This window comes from Saccopteryx bilineata, chromosome 11 (genome assembly GCF_036850765.1).
Source record: "Saccopteryx bilineata isolate mSacBil1 chromosome 11, mSacBil1_pri_phased_curated, whole genome shotgun sequence".
In the NCBI taxonomy this organism is placed as follows: domain Eukaryota; kingdom Metazoa; phylum Chordata; class Mammalia; order Chiroptera; family Emballonuridae; genus Saccopteryx; species Saccopteryx bilineata.
This window is the reverse complement of record NC_089500.1, coordinates 68,691,520-68,705,083: the sequence shown is the minus strand read 5'-3', so window position 1 is coordinate 68,705,083 and position 13,564 is coordinate 68,691,520. Positions and strand designations below refer to the sequence as shown.

Genomic DNA, 13,564 nt, shown 5'->3' with positions numbered 1-13,564 from the left:
CTGAGGAAATCGAAAATACTAAGATGAAAAGATATACACCCCTATGTTCACTGCAGCATTATTTATAAGAGTCGAGATATAGAAGCAACCTAAGTGTCCACTGGTGACGAATAGACAAAGAAAATAGATGTTGTACATACAGACAATAAAATACTACTTGGCCGTAAAAAAGAACAAAATCTTGCCATTTGCTACAAAACAGATAGACGAACCTAGAAGGTATTATGCTAAGTGAAATAAGGCAGACAGAGAGAGAGACAAATACTGTATGCTTTCACTTATACTGTGAAATCTAAAAGACAAAATAAATGAACAAACAAAAAAACTCAGAAACAGCATATAGATACAGAGAACTATCTGATGGCTGCCAAATGAGAGAAGGATGAGGGGAATGAGGTAAAAAGGTGAAGGGGACTAACAAGTACAAACTGCCAGTTATAAAATTAGTCAAGAAGATGTAAACTACAGCACAGGGAATACAGTCAATATTGGAATAACTATGTATGGAGTCCAATGGGTACTCGACTTATCATGGTGATTACTTCATAAGGAACATAAACGTCTCATCAATATATTATAAACTGAAACTAATTTAACATTGTATGTCAACTATAGTTAAAAAATTAATGAAAAAAGTAATGTTTTGTTTTATAGAGAGAGACAGGAAAGGAGAAAGAGGAGGAAGAGAGAGATGAGAAGCATCAACTCATAGTCACTTTACTTTTAGTTGTTTACTGATTGCTTTTCATACATGCCTTACCAGGGAGCTCAAGCCAATCCAGTGACCCTTTGCTCAAGCCAGTGACCTTGGGATCATGCTGATGACCTTGGGATCATGTCAATGATCCTGTGCTCAAGTCGACAAGCTTGGGCTCAAACTGATGATCCTGCACTCAACTTGGTAACCTCAGGGTTTCGAATCAGGGCCCTCAGCATCCCTGCCAAGGCTCAATCCACTATGCTACCACCAGTCAGGCTCAAAATAATGTTATTAGGAGAGTAAGGCCACAGAATCCTTTGAAGTTTTAGATTTTAGAGTTATACCAGCAAATGGAGAACTAAAGAAGTAAATTGCTTTTTACTTCAGAATTCTAGAATGATAAAAACTGAGGACTCATAAAAATAAATGAAAACACAGAAGCATATCTAAGGCGCTAATTTTATTTTATTTTTAATGAATCAAGTTCTCTCTAACCTTTTTATATTTGGTTCCTAAGCTTGTTCATCGTAAGTATCATAAGTTCTGACTAGGTAGCTCAGTTGGTTAGAATGTTGTCCAGATACATGAACATCGTGGGTTCGATCCCAGGTCATGACACATGCAAGAATCAACCAATGGATGCGTAAATAAGTGGAACAACAAATCAATGTTTCTCCCCCTGCCTCCCTTCCTCTCTCTCAAAAATCAATTTTAAAAAAGACTAAAAAAATAAGTATCATAAGCAGGCCATGCATCTGATAAGTCACATATGGAAAGAATTTCTCATAAATTTCACCATGAGCCTACACTATTCTGAAGCACTTCCTAAGAATTCCAGATGTTTAAAAGAAATAAACTTCTCTTTCCAAGTGTAACACATTTCAAACCTTCCAAATCATGAGGATTCCCAAGTTCATGGGTAAGAACTGACAAATGGACAAGTGTGAATAAATGACTGATATGTTTTCTTACAGAGGAAGATATGATCAGAAACATTATGCTTGGGTTTAAAAGCTCATGCCTCACTCAAAAGTGAGGAGAAAGGCTATACTTCATAAAACTTCTCCAAACTCTATTTGAGTTAAATTTGCACTGATATAATATTATAAAAATAGCCAATATGTTGACTTCTTACTATTGGAAGACTAGTAAACAAAGAAATGGAATACCTGATTTTAAGTTCAGGCTGGCCACTTACTGGCTGGGAGATCTTACCCAAATAACCTTCTTCAACTCCAGTTTTCTTGTTTACTAACTGGAGATAATAAAAATACTTATCCTCCACCTCACAAGATTATTACAAAAATAAAATGAGATAAATTATACTTTGTAACAAAAAAGAGCCTTGTAAAAATGCTATTCTGAATTACTCTTATACATACTGCTAAGCAACTTCTGTTAGCCCTCCCTGACGCTCCAGAATAAATGAGGTACCATCCTATGTGCACAGCACCACATACTTTCCCGATGACCTCAGCGAATACAGCGTGCTTCAGTATTAACTAACATTCGTCTGTTCCACTAAACTGCAAATCCTATGAGAGCTAAGTTCATGTCTTTTTGTTCACCACGGTAAGTCAAGTGCCTCACTCATATCAGGCGCTCAATAAACAAATAAATAGTGACAGAAGAAAAGTTCGTCCTTGCAGGCTTTTGCTTCCAAAGTTCCTGACAAAGATTTTTAAAAATTATTTATTAAATTCATTGGAATAACATTGGTTAATAAAATTATGCTTCAAGTGTACTATTCTATCATCCATCACCAGTATATTGCATCATGTATTTACTATCCAAAGTAAAATCTCCTTCTGTCATCATATATTTGACACCCTTTATCCTTTTTTTAAATTTAAATCATTTTTTATTTTTCAATTATAGTTGACATATAATATTATATTAGTTTCAGGTGTATACCCCAGTGATTAGACATTGTATAACTTACTAAGTGATCATCCCGATAAATCTAGTACTCATCTGACACCATACAAAGTTATTACAATATTATGGACTGTATTCCCTGTGCTGTACTCTACATCCCCACGACTATTCTGTAACAACCAGTCTGTACGTACTTCTTAATCCCTTCACCATTTTTATCCACCCCTCCAACCCCCCTCCCATCTGACAACCGTCAAAATGTTCTCTGTATCTGCGTCTGTTTCTTTCTTTCTTTATTTTTCTTCATTTATTTTTTAAATTCATTTGTTGATATACATGTATTTATTGCCATTTATTGTTCCTAGTTTTTATCTTTCTTCTTCTTCTTCTTCTTCTTCTTAAGACCCTTTAACATTTCATGTAATACTGGTTTGGTGGTGATGAATTCCTTTAGCTTTTTCTCGTCTGGGAAGTTTTTTATACGTCCTGATAGTTTTTCTGGGTAGAGTGATCTTGGTTGTAGGTCCTTGTTTTTTATTATTTTGAATATTTCCTGCCACTTTCTCCCTTCTGGCCTACAAAGTTTCTGTTGAGAAATCAGCTGATAGTCTTATGGGAGCTCCCTTGTAGGTAACTTTTCTCTTACTACAGTACTTTTAAGATTTCCTCTTTGTCTCTAATCTTTTTTTTTTTTTTTTTCATTTTTCCGAAGCTGGAAACGGGGAGGCAGTCAGACAGACTCCCACATGTGCCCGACCGAGATCCACCCAGCATGCCCACCAGGGGGCGATGCTTTACCCCTCTGGGGCGTTGCTCTGTTGCATCCAGAGCCATTCCAGCGCCTGAGGCAGAGGCCACAGAGCCATCCCCAGTGCCCGGGCCATCTTTGCTCCAATGGAGCCTCGCTGCGGGAGGGGAAGAGAGAGACAGAGAGGAAGGAGAGGGGGAGGTGTGGAGAAGCAAATGGGCGCCTCTCCTGTGTGCCCTGGCCGGGAATCGAACCCGGGACTCCTGCACGCCAGGCCGACGCTCTACCGCTGAGCCAACCGGCCAGGGCCTGTCTCTAATCTTTGGCATTGTAATTACCATATGTCTTGGTGTGGGCCTCTTTAGATTCATCTAGTTCGGGACTCTGTGCCTCCTGGACTTGGCTATTTCCTTCACCAGATTAGGGAAGTTCTCCATCGTTATTTTTTCACATAGGTTTTTTTAATTTTTATTTTTATTGATTTTAGAGAGAAAGGAAGGGAGGAGGAGGAAAAGAGAGGGAGGGGGAGGAAGAGAGAGGAAGGGAGGGAGGGAGGGACAGAGGGAGAGAGGGAGAGAAGGAGAGAAAGAGGGAAAAGGAGAGAGATAAAGAAAGAGAAGGGGGGACATCAATATGTTCTTGTATGGCCCTGACCGGGGATCAAACTGGCAACCTGTGCACTTTGGAATGACACACTCCTACCAACTGAGATATCTGGCCAGGGCTTCCACACAGGGTTCCAATTCCTTGCTCTCTCTCTTCTCCTTCTGGAACCCCCATGATGTGAATATTGGTATGTTTGAAGTTGTCCCAGAGGCTCCTTACACTGTCTTCATTTTATTTTATTTTTCTGTTAATATTGGGTGTTTATGCTTCCTTATATTCCAAATCACTACTTTGATTCCCAGTTTCATCAACTCTACTGTTGATTCCCTGTAAATTATTCTTCACTTCGCGCCTGACCAGGTGGTGGCGCAGTGGATAGAGCGTTGGACTGGGATGCGGAAGACCCAGGTTCGAGACCCGGAGGTCACCAGCTTGAGCGTGAGCTCATCTGGTTTGAGCAAAACTCACCAGCTTGGACCCAAGGTCGCTGGCTCCAGCAAGGGGTTACTCGGTCTGCTGAAGGCCCGCGGTCAAGGCACGTATGAGAAAGCAATCAATGAACAACTAAGGTGTTGCAATGCACAATGAAAAACTAATGATTGATGCTTCTCATCTCTCCGTTCCTGTCTGTCTGTCTCTGTCTATCCCTCACTCTGACTCCCTCTCTGTCTCTGTAAAAAAATTAATAATAATAAAAAAAAAAGAATACATTTGGAAGTTTCTAATTTAAAAAAAAAAATTATTCTTCACTTCTGTTTATCCTTCATTTCTCAGTGGTTCTTTTTTATGGTTTCCATGTTCTTTTTTTATGCTGGTGAAGTTCTAAGTTCATCTACTCTTCCCCTAAGTTCAGTGAGCATCTTTATAACCAATGTTTTGAATTCTGTGTCTAATACATTGCTTGTCTCCATTCTGTTTAGTTCTTTTTCTGGATTTTGGTCTGTTCCTTTATTAGGGATGTGTTTGTCTCCTCATTTTGGTTCCTCCCTGTGTTTGTTTCTATATATTAGGTAAAGCTGCTATGTCTCCCAGGCCTGGTTGTGTGGCCTAATATAGTTGGTGTCTTGTAGGGTCCAGTGGCACAGCCTCCCCAACACCCAAGCTGAGCACTCCCACTGTGCCACCCCCAACGTACGCTGTGTACAGTGTCCTGTTGTAGTTGAGCATTAACTGCTGTTGGCACATCAAGGGGAGAGACTTACCCCCAGGCCAATCCACTGAAAAGATTAGCTTAGGGTTCCAGTGCTGGGAAGAGAAGCCCCCTAGCGTCTGGCTGTAAAAACCAGCAGGAATTGAGGCTGAGAGAGATGGAGGACTGCTCGAGTCCCAGCCAGTTCTTCTTAAAGGGCCTGCACATGGACTTACCCTGACTGACATTCCGAGCTGGGACATACAGGGAGGAACTAAAGTGTCTGATGGCAAGAGTGAGAGAGCTGGGAGGACAGTTTTCTCTTAAGATAAAAGTGCTGACAGGGGCCATTGCTCCTTTGATGAGCACCCTCTCCACAAAAATGGCAGGTGGGCACCATATCTGAGTCTCCATCAATCTGGCTAACACTGTTGGCTCTGCCCTAGTGATTCCCTAAGACCTCACCCCACCCAACTTTTGGGCCCAACCAAGTTATTTCCAATGCCTTTTCCATACAAATGGCCTGTCTTGGTTTATGCTTCAGATTTTCCTAAAATCTCTCAAATGGCAGCATTTGGCCTCAGTGTGCCCTGTACCATTTGCTAAGTAGCCAGAGACGTGGTACTAGCAACAGCCAGCTGTGTTTCACAGATTTGGCCTCTTTGGGGCAGCTCCAAGCCCAGTACAAGTAGCAGATCACTTTGTAGCTCAAGCCAAGTGGCCCGAGGCAGAACACAGGAGGTGGCAGACCTTGGCTGGCACCTCCCTGAAGGCCCCAGAGCCACTGCACCTGTGGATAGTTTCAGATCATGTTGAAACACCACCTAGCTACCTCCAAAGTAACACTCAAGGGGTGGACTCAACTGGCACCAGAGCCCTGCTCAAGTAAGACTTGCTCTGCGGGGGTCCAAATGAGATATCCCTCCTAATTTTTACCCACCACATGTGGGTATGGAACCAGTCTGTTCCCCTCTTCTGCACCTCATATCAGTCTTTTTTTTTTTTTTTTACAGGGACAGAGAGAGAGTCAGAGAAAGGGATAGATAGAGACAGACAGACAGGAACAAAGAGAGATGAGAAGCACCAATCATCAGTTTTTCATTGTGACACCTTAGTTGTTCATTGATTGCTTTCTCATGTGTGCCTTGACCGTAAGCCTTCAGCAGACCGAGTAACCCCTTGCTGGAGCCAGAGACCTTGGGTCCAAGCTGGTGAGCTTTTTGCTCAAGCCAGATGAGCCCGCACTCAAGTTGGTGACCTCGGGGTCTCGAACCTGGGTCCTACGCATCCCAGTCCAACGCTCTATCCACTGCGCCACCACTTGGTCAGGCTTATACCAGTCTTGATGTGAATTTTTCTTTAAATTTCTAGTTGGACTTCTATTCAACTAGATTTCAGGCGGTTCTGAATGATGGTTGTTCTGTAGTTCAGTAGTGATTGTGATATGGTTGTGGAAGACTGTGAGTGCTGCATTTACTTATACTGCCATCTTGAACAGAAGTCTCACTACACACTGACTGCCTTTATCCTTTACTACCTCTCCCACACTGTTGTCTGTTTCTATGATTTCTTTTGTCTTGTCTATTAATTTGTTGCTTTCAATTTTATATTCCACATGAGTAAAATCATATGGTTCTTGATTTTTCCCATCTAACTTATTTTGCTTAATATGATACTCTCAAGATCTTTAGAAGATTCTTTTTAAAAATTTTGTATTAGGCCCTGGCCGGTTGGCTCAGCGGTAGAGCGTCAGCCTGGCGTGCGGGGGACCCGGGTTCGATTCCCGACCAGGGCACATCAGAGAAGCGCCCATTTGCTTCTCCACCCCCCCCCTTCCTCTCTGTCTCTCTCTTCCCCTCCCGCAGCCAAGGCTCCATTGGAGCAAAGATGGCCCGGGCGCTGGGGATGGCTCCTTGGCACTAGAGTGGCTCTGGTCGTGGCAGAGCGACGCCCCGGAGGGGCAGAGCATCGCCCCCTGGTGGGCAGAGCATCGCCCCCTGGTGGGCGTGCCGGGTGGATCCCGGTCGGGTGCATGTGGGAGTCTGTCTGACTGTCTCTCCCCATTTCTAGCTGCAGAAAAATAAAAAAAAATAAAAATAAAAAAAAATAAAAATTTTGTATTAGTTTCAGGTGTACAGCATAATGGTTAGACAATCATAAACGTTACAAAATTCCCCCCTATATTTCCAGTACCCATTTAGTACCATACATAGTTGCTACAACTTCATTGACTATATTTCTTATGCGCTGTTCTTCAGTGTTTTTCAACCTTTTTACACTTGGGGACTGGTGAAAACAGGAGAATTATTTTGGGGACCACTAAGGTAGAAATCACACTTAGCATAAGTGAAATTGACTAAGATCATTGGGTCTATAATATTCATACAAATCAGGGTGGTTACATTTAAGCACACTGGCACGAAATTTCTGGCAGCCCAGTCTGTGGACTGGCAGTTGAAAAATACTGCTGTACTTTCCATTGCAATGACTGTTCTGTGAAGTAGCACCAATCTGTACTTCTTTTTTTTTTTTTTTTTTTTTTTGCATTTTTCTGAAGCTGGAAACAGGGAGAGACAGTCAGACAGACTCCCGCATGCGCCCGCCCGGGATCCGCCCGGGATCCACCCGGCACGCCCACCAGGGGGCGACGCTCTGCCCACCAGGGGGCGATGCTCTGCCCATCCTGGGCGTCGCCATGTTGCAACCCTCCTGGGTGTCGCCATGTTGCGACCAGAGCCCGGGCCATCTTTGCTCCAATGGAGCCTTGGCTGCGGGAGGGGAAGAGAGAGACAGAGAGGAAGGCGCGGCGGAGGGGTGGAGAAGCAAATGGGCGCTTCTCCTATGTGCCCTGGCCGGGAATCGAACCCGGGTCCTCCGCACGCTAGGCCGATGCTCTACCGCTGAGCCAACCGGCCAGGGCTCAATCTGTACTTCTTAATCTCTTCTTTTAACCAGTTCCCCAGCCCCCTCCCCTCTGGCAACCATCTGTCTGTTTTCTATATCTATGAGTCTGTTTCTATTTTGTTTGTTCATTTACTTTGTTCTTTACATTCCACATATAAGTGAAACCATATTATATTTGTCTTTTCTGACTGACTTATTTCTCAACATAATAGTATCTAGATCCATCCATATTGTCACAAATGGTAAGATTTCATTCTTTTCTATAGTCAAGTAATAGTCCATTGTATATATGTACCACAGTTTTTTCATACACTCATCCATCTATTGATGGGCCCTTGGTTTGTTTCTATATTTTGGCTATTGAAAATAACACTGCAATGAACACAGGGGTACATATACTCTTTCAAATTAGTGTTTTGGTTTCTTCAGATATATAACTAGAAGTAGAATCATTGGGTCATAAGACAGTTGTTTTTAATGTTTTGAGGAACCTCCACACTGTTTTCCACAGTGGCTGCACCAGTCTGCATTCCCACCAACAGTGCACAATCCTCACCCTTTTCTCCACATCCTCACCAACACTTGTTGTCTGTTGGTTTATTAATCATAGTCATTCTGACAAGAGTAGTGGTATTTCATTGTGGTTTAAGTTTGCATTCTTTAGACGATTCTTTTATTTTCCTTAGATTCTTTCTTTTTTTTTCTTTTTCTTTTTTTTTTTTTGGTATTTTTCTGAAGTTGGAAATGGGGAGGCAGTCAGACAGACTCCCACACGCACCCGACGGGATCCACCCAGCATGCCCACCAGGGGATGATGCTCTGCCCATCTGGGGTGTTGCTCTGTTGCAACCAGGGCCATTCTAGTGCCTGAGGCAGAGGCCATAGAGCCATCCTCAGCGCCCGGGCCAACTTTGCTCCAATGGAGCCTGGGCTGCAGGAGGGGAAGAGAGAGACAGAGAGGAAGGAGAAGGGGAGGGGTGGAGAAGCAGATGGGTGCTTCTCCTGTGTGCCCTGGCTAGGAATCGAACCCGGGACTCCTGCACGCCAGGCTGACCTCTACCACTGAGCCAACCAGCCAGGGCCCTTAGAAGATTCTTAATAGCAACTTGTACCCATAGATTCTAAATATTAACTGCTCAGAATGGTAAGGGGGGAGGAAGTAGAAGGGGGTAGAAGGTATCAAATGATGCTGGGCAGAGACTTCACTTGGAGTGGTAAACACACAATATACAGATGATGTATTATAAAATTGTATACCTGCAACCAATATAACTTTATTAACCAATGTCACCCCAATAAGTTCAATAAAAAATAAAGAAAACAAATAAGTAAATAAATTTTAGGATTATGTGTAAAAAAGAAATAATGGTAAGAGAAAATCACAAAAATACTAGAATAGGATCACATTTACAGTTACATAATTAAAAAAAAACACTTTAACATGCTATCAGCTAAGACAGATATCACTCACCATCATATTTTGCTAGGACTGCCTGAACATCTGCATAGGCCTGTAATTCTAAAAGTGATTCTAGGAGATTTTCATGGATGTTCAACATGGTAAGAGGAGGAAATTCTTTCATCAACTGTATATTAAAAGGAAGAAAACAAAATTATGGCAAAGGAACTCAATGGAACCAAATCAGATTCATTAACAAAACAGTGGAGACTCAACCCTTAAAAAATAAATGTATACTAAATAAATATATTTTCATCAAAACTACCAATTAGAAAACACTGATTCCACATTAAAATAATTAGCAACAAACTACATTTTCAGTTTTTGAACAATATAAAGGTCCAGTCATCAAATTCACTTACATCTCTCATTATTTTTACTGCTTCTCTTATTCTTCCTAATTTTCTTGCACACATTGCCAATCTTCTTTTAATATATACCAGTACATTGGTATCTCTTCCTATAAAAAAAAAGACATTGCTATCACTTTTGTATTATACTTTGCTATTACATCAATATATCCATTAATTTTATTTGCTTACTTTGGAAGGTTTAATTAAAATTAAATGTGTCAGCCTGGCCTGTGGTAGTGCAATGGATAGAGTGTCAACCTGGAACACGGAGGTCACCGGTTTGAAACCCTGCGCTTGCCTGGTCAAGGCATGTATGACAATCAATTGACAACTAAAGTGAAGCAACTATGCATTGATACTTCTTGCTCCCCGCCCCTTTGTCTATTCTCTCTGTAAAATCAATAAAATCTTTTTAAAAAATTAAATGTATCAGAATATGAATGATCGTAGTATTTGGGTGATGAACATTGAATGAGGGTTCATTATACTGCTCTATTTGTGCATACGTTTGAAGCTTTTTTACATTAAAAGCTATATATATATGGATATATATAGTTATTTGTACCACTAACAATAAATAATCTGAGGACAGTATATATAAAGTAAATGGTATATACTTGACAAATGCATTTTAATATTAACATGAAAGAAACACATACGTTAATAGGAAGATATAACATTAACCTATTATTTTAAGTTTCTGCCTAAACAATCTATTATTTTAACATTCTCTATTGTTTTAACTAACAGAAGATTTTCTTTTTTTTTCTTCTTTCCCAAGTGAGAGGAAGGGAATAGAGAGACAGATTCTCACACGCAACCCAACCAGGATCTACCTGACAACCTCCATCTGGGGCTGATGCTCTGCCCAACTGGGGCCATGCTCCCAACAGAGCCATTTTCAGCACCTGAGGCAGAGGCTCCGTGGAGCCATCCGCAGTGCCTGGGGCCAATGTGCTCGAATCAATCGAGCCATGGCTGCATGAAGAGAAGAGAGAGAGAGTAAGAGAGAGAGAAGAAGAAGGGGGAGGGGTGGAGAAGCAGATAATCACTTCTCCTGTATGCCTTGACCAGGGATTGAACCTGGGACATCCACATGCCAGGCCAACGCTCTACCATTGAGCCAACTGGCCAGGGCCAACAGAAGATTTTCAAAACAGAATTTCCATGTCTAACGCAAACTTTTGCTCAATAGATAGTAACTAATAAACTATAAAATTACTTCTAGAAAAAGTTAACAAATATTTCTGTAACTATCTCATAACAAGAACAAATGGCATAACTTTTTTACAAATGTAGTTTCATTAGTACCAGACTGCCAAATTATATATTCCCACAGTTATGTGTTATAATAACATATATTAATGAAACATACTTTATACATCAATATTTAGTTTAGAGAAAACATTATCCAATTTTTAATTTTACAAATAAAAGATTTAGAACTTAACTGCTAGCAGATAATGCATTATATAAACATATTTCAATTTATTGCCCACTATCTGCCAAAATCATAAAACCAAAACTCTCTGACCATAAAAAATTGCAAGAAGCAGCAGTGATACACATTCTAACATCTTTGGTAAAAGTGTCTATTGTAACTGAGAGAGTATGCTTATGAGTGGAAAGAAATGACCTCTATAGCTGCTATGGCCCATATGATCTCAAACACACCAGAGAAAAATCAACCAAAGAAAAATCCATGCCAAGTATAAGGCTGGTTTTTGTGTAAAAGGGGCCACTCTCAAGCACTATATGGAGATACATACAGTCTGAAGAGTCTATAGGTAATGATGTCCCTCTACTACTGCTTGGGGTTAGAGTAAAAATAAATGTACCGTAACACCCGCTCAGCATTACTAGAAGGCTCTTGTGGCTCTTTGTGAGTTGTGTTTCTCCAATAACCAGCCCAATTCTCACACAAAAGAAATTGCTATTAACTTAGAGCAGCACACCTCTCAATAGCCAGAGCAGATCTGTTCCCTTCCACGAGCATTCTCTACCCAATACATATTTCTGTCTTGCTGGCTTGTAGATATTATGAATAGATCAATTACTTCTTAGGAAAAGTAGCTAGCTTCCAAGTATTGAGTGTATTATTGTTTCATGTTTTAAAAAGGCCCAATCGCAGGAACTAAAAGACAGGTAAAAATTAGTTCAAATTTGCTTACTCAGTTGGGCTTCATGCTGAGGACTTTGGTGCTGGCACAGCTGTGACCGCCTATAAATTGTTTCTCCTGCCTTGAGTGCCTGTTTAAATAACCTTTCAGCATCTACAATAGTTGTTGCTTCTTCCTCAGCCAGTAGAACATACGCGGTGGCACAGCTACGAAGGAAGCAAGCAACACAATTTTAAGTAAAACAGTAAAGCAACTATTTTCTCTTGGGTATGCCCCATGGCTCTGTCACATTTCCCTACCTTTCTCTACACTTTCCATCTCTTAAAGAATAAAAACAACTTCATTCAGTATTTTATTAGGAGCATACTGGTATATTTTTTATGCCTGTTTCCACAATTTATCTCCTTTCCTATCTTTTCTTTCCTCTCTTTACTTTCTACCTTTTTATTTCCATATCTATTCTCTGATCCTTTGTCCCATGTTTTCCTTTTGTGGAAAAGGGGAGAAAAGAAGATATATAAAGAATTATCTGAAAAGTAATTCAAGGGACTATGCACTGTAGTGGTCATGCCTGCTCTTAGTCTCTGTATGCTTTGTGATATCCATCTAATGGATAATAGAGGTATAGCAGAGAGGGACAATTGAGAAGAAAGTCCCATGGCCAATTAGGTACCTTTACCATTTGACTCAGAAACATACTCCAGGACTAGACCTTTTCCCCTACACTGAGTATCCCCTTTTTGTGCTGCCCAGTCCCCTCTTAGACTTACCCACAAAAGCACTACAACAAACCTTCTCTTGGTCTGCAGTCTAGCCTTGCCTCCTACACTCCTACTCTCTTGTCACACCCATACTGACTCCAAGTGTCCTTCTCTTCACCCCACTGAAACACAGGTTTCTCTTTATATCCTTTAAGTCAGAAGCTGACTAATAAAATAAACTAACTTGTTTGGGGGCAAAGAAAGAGAAACAGAAAGTTTCCTTTCTATTCCCAGAAATAACTAGTACATCTCTCTTCTGGAGACAATGTTCTAGTTCTGATTATCGAAGAGGTCAGGCAAAATACAACTTATTTTTATGTATTGATCTTGCCGCCTGAAACTCTGTTGAACTCACTTTTTTAGCTGTAATAGTGTGTGTGTGTGTGTATGTAGCCTTTTAAGATCTTCTGCATGTAAAATAATGTCATCTGTCAATATAATATACTTTTTTTCCAACTTGGAAGCCATTTTTCCCTTTATTCTTGCCTAATGGCAGTGACTCCCACCTACAGTGCAGTGTTAAAAAGGAGTGTCAGGAGCCTGACTGGCAGAGGTTCAGGGAATAGAGCGTCAACCTGGGACACTGAGGTCCTAGGTTCAAAACCCTGAGGTCACTGGCTTAAGCATGGGTTCATGAGCTTGTGTAGGCTCGCCAGCTTGAGTGTGGGATCATCAACATGATTCCAAGGTCACTGGCTTGGCTGGAGCCCCTGGTCAAGGCACATACAAGAAGCAATCAAAGAACAGTTAAAGAGATGCAACTATGAGTTGATGCTTCTCATCTCTCTCCTTTTCTGTTTCTCAAAAAAAAAAAAAGTGACAAGAGCAGACATTCTTGCCTTATTCTTGATCGAGGAAAACCTTTCAGTCTTTTATCATTAAAAATGTACTTAGCTGTGGTTTTTC

At 41.0% G+C, this 13,564-nt stretch overlaps 1 protein-coding gene across 4 annotated transcripts in view; it reads right to left on the bottom strand.

Moving 5' to 3' along the window:
- Positions 1 to 13,564, bottom strand: part of ST7L (suppression of tumorigenicity 7 like) — a 176,785-nt gene that overhangs the window by 104,178 nt on the left and 59,043 nt on the right. For all 4 annotated transcript variants that reach the window (XM_066246756.1, XM_066246754.1, XM_066246752.1 and 1 more), the window contains exons 7-9: positions 11,949 to 12,103; positions 9,787 to 9,884; positions 9,437 to 9,551 (exon numbers count right to left, since the gene is read on the bottom strand). In XM_066246756.1, coding sequence (XP_066102853.1) covers positions 9,437 to 9,551; positions 9,787 to 9,884; positions 11,949 to 12,103 — 368 coding nt within the window. The remainder of the gene's footprint in view (positions 1 to 9,436; positions 9,552 to 9,786; positions 9,885 to 11,948; positions 12,104 to 13,564) is intronic.